Raw genomic sequence first — 19889 nt, 5'->3', positions numbered from 1 at the left:
TATAACTTGTCTTAAGCTGTAGGAACCCTGTGTACAGAACACTTTCCTAAAATAAAACAAAATATTCTAAATCCTATCCTCCCTAACAAAAGATAAAACTGTGAATGTGAATGACAGAGAAAACTGTGGATCATTTCTTGAATTCTGGACTAAAAATTGCATTTCTCTGTACTTTTGCAGGTCAGGATCTGCTCCCGCAGCATAGCCATGCCAATGGTGCTGAGTTGAACGGCAGTATCAGGCTGGCATCGCCACTCAACAGTCAGCCCACCAGCGCAACTCTGACCATCACCAATGACCACCTCCTACCTCAGAGCCCCGCCAACACTGGAATCACAGGTTAGGACTGGTATCGATATGTGTGTTTAATTCAGTCTCAAAGTTCACTCCCTTATTTCTTTGAATATATGGGAAGTGAAATGTGCCTGCTCATACCTGGTGAATCTTGCTGCTTGTTAGAAATTATATTTAGTTTTTTACAATTGTATGCATACAGTATACATACACAAAGAGCAATTGCACAGTGTAGATAGAAGGTAATTTATGGGTTCTAATTTTTGAATGTATGGACAATAAATGTGGCTCAAGTTGGGCTGAGTCAGTCTCTGTTGTACTCAATCCATGGCTGAGCATATGGTCAGCCAATGTGGCTCTGATCTCAGTTGAGACAAATGTCCTTCCTCTTCCTCTCACGACTTGACCTCTAGCTCTTCCTTCACCATTGACCTCCATTTTTCCCCAAAACATAAGAGCTCATCTGTGGCCTTTTTTATAACATTAAAGCTCTGATTTTTGAGTGGACAATTAAGCAGCTAGTATTTACACTTGTGAGGAGTGGGCGTTTTCGATTTGTATAAATATAATAAATAAAGCTTGGCATTGTAATTGCCGTTGCTTTCCAAAGGAACACAAAAGATTATAATTTGGAGTGCTGTGCCTAATGGACGGTGTGCAGTGTTTTTTTCAAAAAGTGTGAGGTAGAATTAAAAACTAAGTGTGAAGCAGAAACAGTGCTTGCAACATTGCAGACTTGGTTAAGGCATTTGGTACATGTGTTGCAGGTTTCAGTGTTTGTGTTTTAAGTTCCAATTTTGGTGTGTAAACCATTTTAAAAAATTGGAATTGAATTTTGTTTCCATCTGCGATGTTCACTTTCCTGCGTATTATGTATTTGCTTTAGACAAACTGCCTTTGAAAACTCTCCCAGGAATGCATGCTTACAAAAAAAACAACCCCTCTCTTTCAGTCAACCTTTTTTCCACGCAGCTTCACTCTGTGAGTTTTATAAATGCACACAAAAGCCCTCTTTGAGCTGCATCAAACCACCATTGGTGACCTGCCCTGCTCACTCATAACACCACTTGACTCAGGACCACCACTTTAAGCCAAAAGTATGACAACAAAGCTGGCTGTTGAGCAAAATATCACCACAATAACCCACTTGAGCAGAGCTGATTAAATTGCCAGCCATTTGATGGAATGAGCACACCAAGTGGGAGGTCCTTATGTATTCTGCAGTAAACCACTGCACAACAACACACAAAAAGAGACACTGCTCAAGCACATTCTCACCTCTTGCTGGTTTAGACAACCAACAATGGATCACAGTGGCAGAAGGACTGGGCTCCCTGTCTAATTTGACTGAACACAAAGTCTTTTCTGTCACGGTGATATGACAGGTGAAGAGCAGAGATCACCAAAACAGCAGCAATCTGTTGACATAATCCAAACGGTATATGACAGGTGAACGAGTTTTTGCAGTTCATGAGAGTAACTTTAGCTCCAATCCCTTTAATGGTTCAAAAGGAGCTTTCCTCGCCTCGAGTGCCAGTGATAGATCCCAGGAAAAAACTAAAGCATTGATGAAGAGGCTCAAACAGTCTCTCCATCAATGCCCTTTTTCATCAAACGGCATGCTAAGGTGTGCGCCGCCCACTGTGGAGTCATCATAGTGTGGGAAGCTGAAATAACTGCCAGAAAGACTTTAAAGGCTGAAGGCTTGTCCTGGTCCATTCATCTCACAGACATGTAAATTGACACCAAATGTCAGATCATATGGTGATCCAGTGAATACTGCTCTGACACTCCAAAATGGGATGTTCAACTAAGCTCTGTCCTGCTTGGTTACCGTTGCTTCTTTTAACAAGCTTTTATTCTTTTATGCATATGCTTTTTACAATGGCGAAAGATTTACAGCTTAAACTTTGCTATAATTTTGGAAACAGTGGGTTTTCTATTTCTTGGAAAGCAGGCAGTTGCTTTGTTGGCTAATATTTCCTGCTCCTAACAGATTTTATCAGTAGCTTGCTAGCTAGTTACAACCTGCATCTCCAGCTGACCATTTAATGCTTTTTTCCCCTCTTTTTCTTATTACAATATTACATTATGAAAAATATGTAGCCTATATTGGCTAACTACATAGTAAAGACTAAGGGTAAAACTACATGTCCCAGATTAAAAGTCAAAGTTCTTTACTTTGAAGAAATGTTAGGTTACTACAATAGGTAGTTAATAGGTTTGCTGGGCATGCTAACATTTGCAGTTTAGTGTATAGCAGCCAAATACACAGTTTAATCTATCTATCACTTACAATTTTGCTGTAGCATGTTTATTTTATTATTTTGTTTTTGTGGTTTTATGTTAATGTTACTGCATGCTAGCAGATTTGATCTGTTTCAGCTGGTTAGCATCAGTTTCAGCATGATAGCTAATTAACACTAACCCTCTTTACAACCTGTGTCTCTAGCTGACCATTTAATGTGTTTAATTACAGTAAGAACCCTGTATAAGGGTCTGAAATATGTATGTCTGTGCTAGCTACATAGCCTACATAAAAATAATGCAATAATAAAAGGCTTAGCATAAAGCTACATGCCCCAAGAAAAGGGTCAGCATATGTTCTTTACTTTGGATGAAATACTAGCTTACTACTGTAGATAGTAAGCTGTCCTGAGCATACTAATGTTCGCAGTTTGCTGTAGATAAGCCAGAATCACTGTCACAATTTTGCTGTTGTAATTTGTAAATGCTTAAAAACACACAAAACTACAAAGTTTTCTTATGTGCACAGAGGAATGGACCCCCTCCATGGGCAAAATTGATCAAGGCTACACTTGAAATATCAGTTTTAGCTCAGTGAAATTATCTCATTAAAGATAATTAACGATCTCTAACTGGCAAAGAAGCGTAGAAATGAAACATCCTGACTATCATGTTTTTAATCTGACCTTCATGTCATCTTTTAGTGATAAAAAAATATTTTTAATTAAATGTAAAAGTATACATACTGTATGTGCCTATATCAAAATGATGCACTTTTAAGTTTTAAAAACCACATATCTGAATTATTGTCACTTAACAACTGTGCAGACCAATCTGTGATCAGAAAATTTAGGGCTTGTGTGCTGCAAAGTGAGCAAATATGATTTGTTTTGACAGAGATGGCTTTCTGATTGTTCTGTTTATTGACTTGCTTGTCACCTAGAAGCTTAATCAAATTTCCAGTCTCACCTCCCTCTTCATTATCCTCCCCTCTCAACTCAAGTGGAAAACATTCCCACTGCTTCACAGAGAGCATCTCTGCTTTTCTTGATTAGACCGAAGCATTCCAGTCACTTTGTATGTTAATGTGGTTCCACCTGCACTCTGACTGATAAACTGTACCCGGCCCATATTTGCCTTTTTATTAAAATCAAATATCATCTGATGTTATTCACTGTTAATATAATGGAGGTTCCTCCCTGACCAGAACTAATGAATATGTCATTATTATTTTTGTAGTGAAGGAGCAAAACCCAAAAAATGCCTCGGTAGCTGGCTGATTTCCATCACATATGAAAATACAGGGACATATTTTGCGGTCATCAAAACAATCCATGCCCGGCAACCACTGGTCCATAGTTCACATTGAGGCCTGTAACCATAGAAACCATTCCAGTGCCGCATGGGAGAATATTGTTCAACAAATTAATCTGAATCTGAAACCATCCTTCATTCTGAGATGGATTTAATTTGTTTCATTCGTAAAAGGCTTTAAATGGAGAAATGGGTCATTTTAGTGTGAAATAATACTCTTACTGGAGTTCCAGAGATGTTTTTGCTCAGGGAAAATAAAAGTATGGTTGAAACATTGCAACTTTAAGGTCAAATTTGCATTTGCTCAATAGGAAAAAAATAATTTAACTAGTTGCAATTAAATTATACATCTTCAGTTGTGGTTACACCTGTGGTTACTGATAATAACAGCAAGTGCAGTTTAAAACTACAAATCCAAGAAATTGAAGGGGCGGTAAACACTCACATACTTAAGCAGCTACTTTGTCAGAAATACAAAAGAAGAGTAACTGGTATATATACAGTTAAGAGTGCAGCCAAAAAATTGTTTTTGTAGTTAAGGTCTCAGTCAGTATATGACCTTCTTCATTATGCCATGAGTGAACGTAATCTCATATCTCTTTGTTTTGTGATACAGATTTTGTGGCAGTGATTCATTTTGTTTTGTGCTGTCTTTGAAATCCCAGCTGCTAATAAACACAGCTACTAGGTACAAAGTTTGGACTCTACATTTGTGACAAAGAAAATAGTCCTGATTCAAACACAGTTTGTGTACATTGTACTGCATTTGCCTCAAAAAGAGTTCTGGCTGTTGTTGAAAATCATGTCATAAACCAGTTAAGGAGCTGAGTGCTAAAACTCATATCACTTTGACCTTGTGGTCTGTCTTTCTCTTGTCAGTCTCCAGCCTGCCACCTAGCACCCGCCTGTCACATACTGCTGCCTCCCAGAGCCTAGTGATGTCACCAGGAGGTGTGGCCAGCGATGACAGCGTTACACTGACGCTGGCAGATGCTCAGGGAATGCTGGATGGTGTCACTTTAAACCTCAATACACAGGTGAAAAAAGACACGGGTCATGCAGACATAAACACATTTAGATCTAGAAGCCATTTATTGCCATTATTTGATATCATGACTGATTTCAAATCAAGCTTGTCTTAAAATGTATTTCTCTACTCTGCCTGAGTCTGGAACAGAAACATTAGAAAAATCTGTGATATTATTATGTGTGTGCAATGATAAAACTTTACATGTAGTTTGTCAGCTGCCAAACCCGAGTATTTTTCATCTTTAGGGTCAGACCTTCCCTGCAGTGCTAAATGACCCAGGACAGCCAGCCAGCTCGGGCCAACAGGTCATACTGGTCAGCCACCATTCCCAATCCACAAACGGAGCGTCTGACAATGGATACAATGTGAGTGTGTTTATGTTGTGTGTGTAGTTTGCTATTAAAGATATCTAATAGAGGAACTGTCAAACAGAGGTGGATTGTGGTTTTATGTTGACGAATCAGCATATGTTTAAAATGGCAACATGATAATCCACTGTGATGGGTTACCTATCTAAAGCAAATATTACTAATATGAATAGTAACTGGGGGCTGCCATGAGGATATAAAAAACATTCATCAACCTCAGAGAAGTTACGATTTTTATGGGACAAAAGAGACAAGACCAGACTCATGAAACTACCAGTATGTATGGCAAGTATAAGTATTCTGTAAAAACTAGAAAATATTGCTAGATATTATTTTTTTCGTAATGCTTGTACAAGTGTGAGCTTTTGTGAGTAATTATAATTACTTTCTAATCTTCCTGTGTGATCCAGATTGCTGACGACGGCCATAAGGGTGGGAAGGATGGTCAGACGGAGGCTGATAATCGCAATCAGTGTTACTACTGTAATCAGGTGTGCCAGAATGCCAACACGCTGCGACGCCACTGCAGGCAAGCTCATGGCAAGGACCGCTGTCATGTCTGCAGTCTCTGTAACAAGGCCTTTAAGCGAGCTACACACCTGAAGGTAAGAACTCGTGTAAAAATAGTAGACTCGGATGATAAACTGCTTTAAATGTAAGCTACTGAAAGGCTACTTTTAATGATGATGTCCACCAAGCTACTGTCTTTAAACTCTCATTTAAGGATGCATATAAAACCGACGAATAAGACTCTAGATTTTATGAAAAACGTAAATCAACCCTCAAAACTCAAATCTTATTTTTAGCCATCAGCACCTCCTCCTCAGGCTGGAGAATGAGTGCCGTCTCACTATGTGAAGCAAAAATAGGAGTAATTTATCAAGTTATCGACAACAAAACAAAACACTTAAACTGAGAGGTGCTTTGCAACTGAATTAGAAAGAGGAGTGCACATGCTTCTCTTTTCAGATGATCCTCTTCACGTGGTTGAGACACTCAAACACATAAATGCTGGGGTTCTCAGATCAGGAGGAAACAGGAGGATCTGGATTTATGCACAAGCTCTTTCACCACCACATGCAATATTTCTAAGCAAAGGCCACTGTTCGGAGGACGAAACTTGCCATTTTTAAAAAATAAATAAATACATGTTATTTATTTATTTGTTGTCACGTTGTCCATCTCATTCTCTTGAACATGATATCTCTAGAATGCCTCAAGGGAATTTCTTCAAATTTGGCCCAAACGTCCACTTGCAATCAATGATGAAGTGGTTAGATTTTGGTGGTCAAAGGTCACTGTGACCTAGCCTCCATCTCATTATCTGGAACACAATATCTTAAGAAGGCATCAAGAGACTTTTCTCAACTTTGGCAAAAACATCCACTTGGACTCAAGAATGAATTGATCAGAATTTGTCTGTCAAAGGTCAGGGTCACTGTGACCTCACAAAATGTGATTTTGTGTATTACTCAAGATTTCATTTGTAAATGTAATGAAATTTCACACAGATGTCTAATAGGATAAAATGATGAAGTGCTGATGTTTTATGTCCAAAAGGACAAAGGTCAGCTTCACTGTGATATCATTACATTCTGCAAAAACTAAGTTGTGGCCATTATTCAATATCATGTTATATGTAAAGATCTTCCGTGCTGACGGGAGGAAGATGTGTGTAAAGCATCCACTTTTTCACAGACATAGATGCAAACTGTAAGAGCAACTTGAAAAACTTGTGGAGGCACACAACCATAAGGCAGTAATTCTAGTTTCTATTTCAAAGCATATGTATTTATTTTTAAAATTAACATGCATATTTATTTCAGAATCAGGGCTTTTACTTCCACATCTGTGTCTTTATAATATCATTAATTTGAGTAATTTACTAAATCATTCATTATATTGTAAGCTTTAGACCTCCATACCATTCTGCCACAGGTTTTTACCTTTGTATATGTGCCTTGGCATATTGAGCAGTATTTGTCTTTATTAAAAGTAATGAAATGATATAATCTTTGTTGATTCTGAAGAAGGCCGGAGTGCTGAAATGTCAAGTGAATTTAAGAGAAGTGCATATGCAGCCAGAGTGTGCAAAACTTTTATCCTACTTTCAAGTCTTCTCGCAGTGTTCTGCACCTCACTACAACCCCGCTGTGTTTTTTTTGCTATATTTCATAAAAGTAATGACATTGAGATTAAGTGGGTGTCACACTGAGAGTGACTGAGTTCCTTCCTCTCCAGGAGGTCCCCAGGCTGCTCATTAGTCTGCACTGAGAACGCAGATGCTGATTTTAGATTTTGGAAAAGGCCCTGTGGTGTGAAAGCTATATTGGTAGTGGTGTTATTTTTTCATTTTGTTAGCCTGTGGATAATGATTTTGCCTTTTAATTATAGCCGGACAACCGAAAAGTGTGACTTTTTAATTTGGTAACACTAAAAAAGTGTTTAATGATTACATTTCTTAATTTGAGCTTAAGGCGCAGTGCTTGATGGGTTGGGGAACATCAGTAGACTCACACCGGGGGAGAAACTGAGTATTTTTTCCTCACATGACCTTGATAGCCAGATAAACGAAGGGGAATGGGTGTATCGGCCCACTTTGATGAATCACAATATCTCCTTTGTTTCTCTTTCACAATTAGCTGGTGACTTAAAATGACCATCTAGCTTACTTTGTCCACAGCACATGTAGACATACTGAGACACAGTTAAAGTTTTATGGTGTCAAACCTCCTAAGGTTTAATGGCATTTTTTTTTAAAGGAGGGTTAGAATTGATACAAAGTGAGCACCCTGACATATGTATTTTATTGGGAGCATTGTTAGTGAAGAACTATGTACAGGAAACCCTCATTTTTGGTTGTAAGTTTGAAAGTTTGCATTTTTTTTATAAAAGTTCAAATGTTTTTTCCAAACGAACCAGTCTCTTTTGATAAACACTGCCTCCACAATGAGCCAAAACAACCGCTAGACTTACTTATCTCCTTGTAAACTTGATGCAGTTACAGCATAATAATTTTTTGCCATCAGTGATGTTATTATACCAGTGTTTCCATTCACTTTCCCATGTGCCCGTCTCTTCTGTGTTGCCCAGTATTTGTCTCGGCTCAGCATTGTCACCAGTATTCTGGGTACATGTCACCGCTTTTTCAGTCCTGCCCTCATAATTCTGATGCAACACTGTGAACCAAGGAGCTGCTGTATCAGAATGATTTTCTCATTAAAATTGAAATTCAAGAATGAGTAGAATGCAAGATGGTGTTGCAGGGTGCTGCCAAAATCCCATTTTGAGAAGGTGATAAAGAAAGATGATCATCCATAGAACATTACAGGGGTTTACACTTTACCCTCTTTAAATGATTTACACTAAAAGGCCATGCCGATGCTTGTTGGGTTCTTAAATGTAATTATTGATATATTTATATATATATATATATATATATATATCCTCCTCAAAAAATAGTTCTGGACCAGCCATATATTCAAGATTTTATTCAAGATTTATTGACCTTTTTCTGGATTAATTATTTTTTCTTTTTGGCACTAAACATTACAAAATGGAAATAAAAACATTTTATTTTCTGAGTGAAATTGCTTGTTTTCAACATTATCAGTCCAAAACCCAAAGATATTACTTATACTTTCATACATGACTAAGAAAAGTGTCATATTCTCAATTTTGAGAGACTGGGGCCAGCAAATATTTGACCTTTTTCCTTTAGAAAGGCCAGAAAAAATATCTAAATATTTGCTGATTAATTTTCTGTTCATCAAATAATCAAATTATGGCTCTTATGGCACAGTACCGCAGTGCATAGCGGTTTTACCTGTTTTAAAGTGATTATTCAAAATAAAATATGTCAACTTACCATTCAGTGTACCTGAAAGATCACGAGGAAGCATGATGGGTGAATTATTGGTTAGAATTTCCATGTTATTTAGCCTCTAGACTGTGACATATTTTAGCTTGATAACATACATCAAAAGAACATTTAGAAAATAATGGATGTTATGAAACATCTGCTTCAAAGGGATTCAACCCAAAATTTAAAACAAGCATGTCCTCAAATTAACCCATGTCTGCACACATTTGTCCTGTCATTTTCATTTTTCGATTTTTGGCATCAGCAATCCGCCCAGCAAAGGAGCACATAGCAACAGTAGATCCTAAAAAATGAGAAATGCAAGAGAAAAGAAAAGATACTGTGTCAAATCAAAGGATAGATTTTTAGTGACCAGACCCAGAATCTGAATTGTGGTGCAAACAGTTTGTCATTTTCTGCCTGAGCAAAATCTCTGTGCTCAGACATCTATGTTCAAGCCACCCTCTAGTAGAGTGTTTTTGTGTTCTTTCCTGTAAATGATGCATTGAATTTTAAATCTTTCCACAGGAACATGAACGAGTACATCAGCCAGGGCCGTCACCCAGCTCTCAGAAACCCAGAGTCTTCAACTGCTCCTCCTGCGAGAAGGCCTTCGCCAAGCGCAGCCAGCTGGAGAGACACAACCGAACACACACAGGTAAGACGATTACCTAATGCCAAAACTGCTGCATGCCAAAACAAAAATCACAACACTGAAACTCAAATGTTTTCAAAATGTTTATGGATTAAAATGAATGTATTACTATTATTATTATTAAAATGTATTTAATCTTTATACTAATGCTACTTTTACAGCCTCAACTTTTTCCTTTTTTCTTTTATTTTACTAAATTCTGCTTTTTTAAATTTTATGATATCATTTTTATTTCATAATATTACTTTCACAACTACCTATGTACCTGTGTTATTATAAATATTTTTTAAAAAAAACAGCATTTCAGAATTCAGTTTCTAAAAGGAATGTAAATTATCATGTATTAATCTCATGGATGTGTGAAAATCATGGAAGTTGTGTGAATAAAAGGTCATGTAGGTCACGTAAATGGTGTTTAAGACTGCTTGTGTGCGTATGTTATATAACAGGTGTATGCTGCTTCATAAACTGTATGTCAAACATTCCACAGCAAATTACTCCATTAACGTGCTCATGGTGAAATATTTAACTGACGGGTAGAGAAAAAAAGTTTGATTGCTCCACATCAGGGCAACAGCTGTTTGCCCTAAAAACAGACATAATTTTCACAGACCATGCTGTAAAGATCCTCAGTATTGTTCCGTAGATGTGTTTCTTATAATTAACATAGTTTCTAGTAAAAACAAATCAAATGGTTCCATGTCAACAGAGCCATGATACAGTCCTGAGGAATATGGCCAAAAAAAGAAATGAATGCAAAAACAGGACACTACACGGAGAGGTTGTAATAATTGTCAGCTTTCCCCGTCAGACTCACCAGTGCATGCATCCATACAGACACGGCTAATAAGCAGCTTAATGCCTTGGATTCCTCATCACTCTGTGAAATCCTAAGCACCAAGACATTCTTATCAGCCTTCAATGTACACAAAGAAACGATCCTGTTGGTCTATTACCATTTCAATACATCCATTTAAATACTGTGAAGACACATTTTCATTCTTTTGTCCCTGAGCAACACTGAAAAAAACTACATGGACACATCCTCCATCTATTAAAAGATTTTGTGTGACAACAGTAGGTCTCTCCAGATTGTGGGTGTCCCATTAAAATTCAATAGGTCCAGTTACTAAAATTTCCTCCCAGCAAAGGTCCAAACCTCATAATGTCTGAATTACATCCCATAGCAGACCCCAGCATCTGTCAAATAAGATCAACAACATGCATTTCCATATCTTTTTGCACAATTTTCAAAAGTAAGATTAACATACAGTCACACTGAACCAAACATGATCAAAGTTTGTTGTTTTTCTTTAACGGGAAAAACAGTGTCTGTAGTCAGAAAGTAATAGATTGTCTGTTGATCTCCATGCTGTCATCTCTCTCACATCTCTCTTACACTGTTCTCTCTGGTCAGCTGTATGCACAGGGTAAATAATCGATTTGACTGGCTTAACAGAGTGAAGATACTGCCGTATTAAATAGATTAGACAAGGCCATGGACAAAATCCATGAAAAAAGCAATGCTTGGCAAAGATAATTTATTTTCATTTATTTATCATTTGGTCATGGGTCCGGAATGGACCGCCACTTAGTCCAAGTCCGAGTCTTGGTTTGGAGAGCAGTGTGCCATTTAGAGATGCCCATCTAGATCTCAAGCTATAAGAACATGCATACAATGACAGGACAAAAGGAAAAGCGCCTCAAACTGTGGAACCAAAGACTCTCTTTCCAATAAAAATGATCATGGGAGTATTTCAACAATGCTGCTCACATCACAGCTGCTTGTCTACATATGCACATATAAATACAAATATAAAGCACATATAAAGCAAAGTTTAACAGCAGTGGTGGGTTCATTAAAGAGGCAGTGCACGATTTTACACAAATTAACACCATTTGTGTGCATGTGGGAATATGTGGGAGGCAACTAAATTACTTGTATTTCTTTAATAAAATAAATAACAACAAAACTGTGTATATTCATAGCACCATTATGAAGGGCTCATGGGGTGTGCGGCTTGAACAGTGTGATTGCTTTTCACAGAGTTTGCTGTTATTTTTTATGTCTCATAACATATTATAGTCCATTATTAGAGTCCAATAATCTCAACTCAACCATGGCTTCATTTATTTGCACTAATTATACCAAAGTACAACATTGTAAACCACAGTTAATCAAGACAGCACCATTATGATGCATGAAAATAATACCAATTGCAGCAGCACTGAATTATCAATAACCTGTGGCTCTTTATTTTCTGTGCAGGGGAGCGTCCCTTCAAATGCAGTCAGTGCGACAAGGCCTTTAACCAGAAGAGCGCTCTGCAGGTCCATATGGTCAAACACACTGGAAAGAAGCCCTTCAAGTGCGAGGTGTGCAGCATCAGGTTCACTCAGAAGAGCAACATGAAACACCACATGAAGAGATCCCACGGCTACGGTGAGCAGCTGACTTTACACCACACCAGTGCACATACAAAGACATGCAAAAAACACTTGGGTGTACGGCCAGCTGTTCATGCAGCTGGGCAACAAAAGCTAGTAATCATCTCTCTCGTGTCTAAACGTCAACATAGTTCACTGATTGCTTTAAGAATAACAGGGTAGATAAGCATTTTATAATCAAGTCGCCTTTTCTATCTTGAAGTGTTTGTGTGGGCATGAGTGTTTGTGTCTCACATGGCCATCACACAGTCCACATTCCTTATATAATAGATACATTCATAGCACACCTCACATTAAAAAAGTATCTCTGAGTACTTCAGAGTGCTGAGAGCCAGTGTTGGCCCTCTCCAGTGGAATGTTAAAACTCTCTCACTCTCTCAACTTTTCACTTGATGATCCTTCTCATTATCTGCTGAGAGTAAGCCTTATGCCAACACTCAGTCGCCCCCACGCTAATGTGCATGCACACACACGCTCCCGTCTTGCAGTCTCTCAGAACAGGCTGTCAGAACAGCTTACTTGTTGATATTGCCAGATGCACGTCCTGAATGTGAAAGTCATTACTTCGTCCTGACAGCTGTGGTTGAGGTTTAGGTCCTTGCTCCCCTTTTGGTTAACCTTAACCAAAAGAGCGACACACTCACGTTTTTATTTATTCCATTCAAACACTCCACTTTGGAGCCAGTGTTGGAGCCAGGCAGGCACCTGTTGAAGATAACCTGAGGAGGTGAACAATGCTGACAGATCTGTTGTACTTAATCAGCACGTCAACAGATGCTTCCACTCAGGTTTCCCCGCTGAGTGGGTGAAGATAATTTAAAAAGTCATATCTGAAACATTGGCATCTGTTGTGTAGCTGGGAATAATTTTGAGGTTGTTAAATGTTAGGCGCACTAAATTCACTTTTTCAGGGTTTTCTATAGTTGTGCAAAAACCTGTTAAATTCAAACATATATTTCTACGTCGGATGCATTTGCAGAAATGCGCGAAATATTGTTAACCTTTCATAAAAATCATTCAGTCCTAAATGTCACTTTGATATGGTTCCATGGTTGCCCAGACACAAAGCAGCTATATAACATTTGAACAGCAGATTTGCTTCTGAGCCTAAGATCCGACACATGGAGAGTACAGACCTCACAGTTAAAACTCTGTGATGCGACAGCAAACTGAGAAGGCTAAATTCCAGAGCAATATCCTGGTTAACTTCTACAGAGGAGCAATAGAAAGACTGGAAACATCATGAATTGGCATGGTTCGTGCACGGCCCAGGACAGGAAGGCTCTACAGCGGGTGATTAAAACTGCCCAGAACATCACTGGTTCCCATCTACAGAGCATCAGTGATCTCGGTGAAGTGAGGTATCTGCACAGAGCCCAAAGGACACTGAAAGACAGCAGCCTTCCAGCCACAGTCTGTTCACTCTGCTGCCATCTGGGCAAAAAATACAGAAGTATCCGCTGCCAAACCAGCAGACGACAGAGCAGCTTCTTTCCCCAGACTGCGAGACTCCACCTCCTAAGGACGAATTTTAATTTCATTTTTTAAAAAATATATTTAAAAACTAACTGGCTATAATTTACCTTGTACTTTGTACCTTAAATCCTGCAAATATACAGTCTTGCAAACTGACACTCTTAAAGCTCAGTGACGAAACCAACCCATTATATCCAACTTGGGGGCCCACCCTGACCTGTTAATAAAAGTCCCACAACTCGACATGATTTAACACACATTTTGCAGTTACCCTGATTTGCGTCATGTACTGTCTCATTCAGACGTGCAAAACTGTCGCTCAGTTAGCTCCCACGTGTTGTCAATGTAATGCAAAGTGACACAATGATAACAGATTTTGTAATAATCTATCAGTCCACATATCTAAAGTAACTCCCCCATTGCTGTCTGCTGGTGGTACAGTTGTCAGATCAGGCAGAAGCTGCAGTGCATCCACACAGCCAGCTCAGGCTCCTTTAATTATTTTGTTCTCACCAAGCCCCCCACCCTCATTTAGATTGTTTTTATCGACCATGTCTTTACCCCTGAATTTATATTAATACATTTTTACCTGTTACACAACCCTTTTGTGGATTACACAGCAGGTATCACAGCCTGGTGGAGGGATCTGAGGTAAAGTTTTATATTATGTGGGGTCAGTGTTTGGGATTGTATATGTGCTATTGGTACTGCAAAACTACAAGAGGTGTCTGTATATGTTTTTTTTTTCTTTATATTTATTTGCCAGTTTTTTAGCTACACTAGCTGTATGGCTTTTGAGATGGTCAGTCAGTCCATCCATTTATCCTTCGTCCACATTGGTCCAGACTGAAATATTTAAATTTTAAACTTTCAGCTATTTCTATTACATTTACATTCATGGTCCCTAGATTATGTATCCTACTGACTGTGGTGATTCTCTGACTTGTCCTCCAGTGCCACCATAAGGTTTAAATTTGTGTTTCATGTCCCCCTCACAGCGCTGCTAACATGGCTGTAAACAGTTTGTTTTGTTGTTTGATTAGGACTATGAATTTAAAACAAAATGGAATCTGCAGAGACACTGAAAAGAACTCATATCGGTCATAGCTGCTGTATTTGTCACTTGTGATGAAGGTTTTCACTAGATTTTACACAAGGAAGGAAAATCTTACAAAGTTATTTCCGCAAATCATTTTGGTGATTTAACCTGTCTGCATTACCAAAAAAGATTTTTTCACACATCTGAACTATAAGCTGCCATTATAGCATAAAACGTAATTAGAAGAAAGAACTGCAGGTAAAGAGTTGTTCCTGTAATATTACTAAAAAATTAGTGTTTTAAGGTTTGAGCATATCTCCAACAGTAGAAGTAGATTTTATTGTTGTTTTAAAATATTAATTACTTCAAATTTCACACAAACATTCAAGTAGACTCAATGATGAGGTGATTAGATCTTGGTGTTCAAAGGTCAAGGTCACTGTGACCTTTCCTATGTCTCATTTTTGTGATGGCGATATCTGAAGATAGCCTTGAGGGAGTTTCTTCAAATTGGGCACAAATGTCCACGAGGACACTGGAATGAACTGATTAGAATTTGGTGGTCAAAGGTCATGGTCATGTTGACATCATACAACATGTTTTTGGCCACAACGTAAGAACCCTCAAGAACCACTTTGACACTGTGCTGATTGTATAGATCTTCTGTGTGTGAAGCATCCATGTTTTCACCGACATGGATGTAAATTTTAAGTGCAACGTGACTGCAGTGCGAAGTCATACAACCACGTGGTGCTATTTCCAGTTTTTTACTTTTGTGGGATTTTACAAAACCACATCAGAGAGGAAGACTGTCATGCAGTCATTTCTCTTGTGCAACATACTAATAGATTTCAAGCACTAATGCGCTTACAACTTAATGAATACGTGTCTGAAGTGTTTCAGATATAGAGAGCGAAAATAAAGGGAGATAATTAAATGACTTCCACTATAAAACTCAATTCAGCGCGTGGCCTGCAGCAGTAGAGAAAGCATGTCTGAACCTCTCAGCCTGTGCCAAAGTGACTTATTGTTGTTTTGTGCACAAGTTATTTTAAGATGAATGTATTATGACACATGGCTCATATCATATTTCCAACTTACAATGAGCTTATTACACATTGTCAGGTCTTATTATATAGTTTATGTAAAGGACATGGCATTTTCATAAAAGCAAGACAGAATTTATGATATTAAAACAAACGCTGGAGGAATGAGGAGGGGAAGATTGCTTTTTGACTAATGCTCCCATTTGCATGACAGCCACTGGCAAATTGAATCCAGAATCCGAGCTGCTGGTGCTGCTCTGTAAATGCGTTTTAATGGGCTTTCCCTCTGGTTTACAAAGCGCTATTATTACCTATCTCAAGGACTGTTACAGACAACATGGGAGTCATGCACAGCCACTTCTTATTCATCATTTCTCCCTTCAGGTCAGATCCAAGATGTGTCCCTGAGCCAAGACGAATCAGTGGCCCAGGTCGAGGTAACACCTGAACTTGACCTAGAAGTGGTTCCTGAATCATCCGGAGACTGGCACACTGTCTTCCCCTGACCACGTGGGTCGGACAGCACTGTATAGTGTACTGAGCACTGATTGAGTTTTAGAACTAAACAACAGAGCTTTGCCAAACATTTTCCTTCTCTCAAAGGGTTTATTTGGTTAGAAAAAGAATTGACTTTATAGATTTTGTCCACAGTATAGCGAGGGCTTTTACCCTAGCAGCAGCCCCCTGCTGTTTATACAAATTAGCAATGAAGAAAGGGGAGTCTGGTTCCCTGTGATTGGCTTAATGACTTTTATCTGTTGTGCTGCTGTCTGATTGTCATCAATATGATAACCTCCGGAGAGGTTTGGCTCGATAAACACAGGCATCCTAGGCAATTCTCCAGTCATCTTCCAGGAGATGCAGGTCCCTCTCATGTTGACCCTGTTGGAAATAGAGGAAACTGGATTCTGTGAAAAAGTTCCCCAGAGACGATTGTCTTGTTTCTTCATTATTGGTCTGCTCACAGGGACATATGCAAAGCTGCAAACAACTTTACTGCTGTCATAGCTTCAATAACAATAACATAGAAAGCTTTTTTCATGGGTCTACAAGAAATGTCACTTTTTTCTTTTCTTTATGTTATTTTATTTTTTTTTTTACATATTTATACTATACACATTTCATTTTGAATTTAAATGTCATCAACAGTTTGTTACATATCTTTTAGTTAGAAAACCGTGCCCAAAGTGGTGTAGCAAACATATTAGTGAACAAGGGCAGTTAGAAATGATGACACTTGTTCCTGGATTTGATGCTGTAAGTTTTTTGACTGAACACTTCAGCGTTGTGTTTCCTGTTGTCATATTATTTAGACTCGCAGCACCTACAATTCTCTTACTGTAGTTTGTTCTGTAAATAGTGTAGTTATATTGCATATATTTTCTGATGAACCACCACAACATGGATTGGTTGCAAATATGTAATTTGAGCATAATGTTGCATTTGTAATGAAGCAAAGCCAGTGTACATACGATAAGCTTTTTTCCTCTTTTTTTTGCAGTTGTATTTTCTATTGTCCATAATAAATTAAGAAGATTAAAGTAATTTTTCTACTAATTTAAACTTGCATTTGTTTTTATTGCATCCTAAATTCATCCTACTGATAAAGAAAGACTTTTACAATTTGTGCTTTTAAATGTGCTTATTCACTTTTCGCTGAGAGTTTGATGGTGGGACAGATACACAAGTCTGCATAATAATTAGAAGGACCATGTGTGTGCTATTTTAGTCTCATAAGTGCTAGTGGTTAGGTCATGGTGGTCAGTGTTGTCAGTGATAATGGTCTAACTTTGAATCGGCTGGCATGTATCCATTGTAGTTGACACTTAACATTTACCACAATTCTAGTTACCAACAGAACTTGCATTGGAGGACCATAATGTGGTTCTCCTGGTTGGAAAGCATGTGTAGGCTTCTCAACTGGAGAAGGAGGAGAATCTATCACCTGCTGGGGATACTTTGAAACAAAAGAAAATAAGTGTTGGACATAGTTTTGTTATGCTTACTGCAAATATGTCAAATTTCTAAACTAATTTCTCATTCATCTGGACACCCAAAGAAAAGGGGCGGACCATAAAATACCTCATGCCGCAACAACCCAATAGTCATATTAGGCATAGCCCTAATTGACATTAATGTCAGAGGCAACGCTTCTATCCAATTTATTTGTCTAGACTGATTAATTTTTCATAATTTATCCTTTATTGTCCTATTTGTTTTTTTTACTTGACCAGAACTCTGAGGGTGACAAGGTATGTGAAATACCCAACGCTAGCTGCTTGGTTACTCGAGACGTACGTGACGTTCCATTATCAGAGTCATTACTCGGAGGAATACCAAATCAAGGAATCACATGCTCCATTAAACACGTAACCACATCTTGCTCATTTTTCCTTTTCTTGTGGGAAATGCGCAAGATGTGGTTTTGAAAACCTGTCTAAAATGACTAGGAGATAAAGAAAACTCTTACATTTTGGCATATGTGTGAAATCAATCTGCGGCAACTGAAAGGGGCCTAGTATCGGTAAATGATCAGATTTACACATGGATTATGTCTAGCGGAAATTAGACATTGTTGAAATTCTACAGCCGCTTTTTCCAAACCTATAGAGATGTAATTTGTTACCACTTAATAACTGGCATGATTCATACCATGAATGTACAATATTAGGGGGCCAAAAGCTACTTTTGGCAAAACTATTTGATTGTCTGATGATTTCCATAGATTATCAATGTCCTTGTTTGCCATAAATTTATATCTGGATCATTGGCCTGTGTTATAAATAAGATCAAATCATTAATAGTGAAAGGAGGATCAACAGTTGTACAGCTGATATAGATACTGAATTCATTATTTCCGTACAGTCATGTTTTGGGCTTTCCTTCTCTAATCAGCTCCTTGTAATAATATTTTCAAGCGTAGAGCCGGATTTATATTTGCCGTAGTTGATATTGTAAGGTTTTGCGTCCCCATAAAAACATGTTCATAATTGCTATGTCATGTGTTGAGTAGAAATTTTTCTGTGATATCTCGACCATAATGGCAGCAGCTGCCGCTGCTCTTTAGCAAAGAACCTTGCCTTAATCAGTCAATGGTTTGAGAGTTTGAGAGTAACATGCAACTGGTCTTGATCTGTCACCATGTGTTTGAGCCAAAAAAGCGGAGGTGACAAGTCCATTTTCAGCAACATAAAGATGAAATGGCAACTTGTAATCAGGCAGGCCCAGAGCTGGAGCGATACAGAGGAGGTATTTGATGTGACGGAAGACTTGTCTCATCTCTTTGATCCCATCGGACATCATCAGGAACATCCTTAAGGGTGGCTTTACACAAGACAGAGTCGTATGTTGTATAGTCAGCCAATAAATGGGTCACAAGACCCAGAAAGGATAACAGTTCAGTCTTTGTCTGTGGTCTTTCCATCTTTTTGATAGCTTCCACACGTGCTCGTGACAAGTATTGCACCCATCTTCAATAAGTAGTTAACAGTAGAGGCCGTGAATCCTCCCAGGCCCTGATTCCTCAGCGGAAGGTGTGTCGGTGGGATTGAAGAGGTCTTCGAAGTATTCCTTCCACCAATCCACAACGTCCCGAGTTGAGGTCAGCAGCGCCCCGTCCCCACCATACACAGTGTTGACAGAGCACGGCTTGCCCCTCCTGACACGCCGGATGGTAGTCTGGAAGTTGTTTTCCATGGCCTCACCGAACTCCTCCCACGCCCGGGGACCACCACCGCTGCATTTCGCTTGGCCTGTCGGTACTTGTCTGCTTCTTCCGGAGTCCCACAGGCCAAGAAGGCCCAATAGGACTCCTTCTTCAGCTTGACGGCACCCCTTACCGCCGGTGTCCACCAGCGGGTTTGGGTGTTGCCGCCCCGACAGGTACCGACCACCTTACGGCCACAGCACCGGTCGGCCGCCTCAGCAATGGAGGCACAAAACATGGCCCACTCGGACTCAATGTCCCCTGCCTCCCCCGGGACATGGTCGAAGCTCTCCCGGAGGTGGGAGTTGACGGGAGACTCTGCCAGACGTTTCCAGCAGACCTTCACAATGCGTTTGGGTCTACCAGGTCTGACCAGCATCCTCCCCCACCATCGGAGCCAGCTC

At 39.0% G+C, this 19889-nt stretch overlaps 1 protein-coding gene across 1 annotated transcript in view; it reads left to right on the top strand.

The window, feature by feature from the left end:
* The window catches only part of LOC121945583 (zinc finger protein 236-like), a 61051-nt gene extending 43740 nt beyond the window's left edge, over positions 1–17311 (top strand). Inside the window, exons 26-32 of the mRNA XM_042489830.1 lie at positions 181–339; positions 4735–4892; positions 5131–5250; positions 5664–5858; positions 9644–9773; positions 12040–12213; positions 16164–17311. Of these exons, the coding sequence (XP_042345764.1) occupies positions 181–339; positions 4735–4892; positions 5131–5250; positions 5664–5858; positions 9644–9773; positions 12040–12213; positions 16164–16285 (1058 nt within the window). The 3' untranslated portion in view covers positions 16286–17311. The remainder of the gene's footprint in view (positions 1–180; positions 340–4734; positions 4893–5130; positions 5251–5663; positions 5859–9643; positions 9774–12039; positions 12214–16163) is intronic.
* The last annotated feature ends 2578 nt before the right edge of the window (positions 17312–19889 follow it).

The sequence above is a fragment of the Plectropomus leopardus genome, chromosome 7 (genome assembly GCF_008729295.1).
Source record: "Plectropomus leopardus isolate mb chromosome 7, YSFRI_Pleo_2.0, whole genome shotgun sequence".
NCBI lineage: Eukaryota > Metazoa > Chordata > Actinopteri > Perciformes > Serranidae > Plectropomus > Plectropomus leopardus.
The sequence above is the reverse complement of the archived record's forward strand: the minus strand, read 5'-3'. Positions and strand labels throughout refer to the sequence as shown.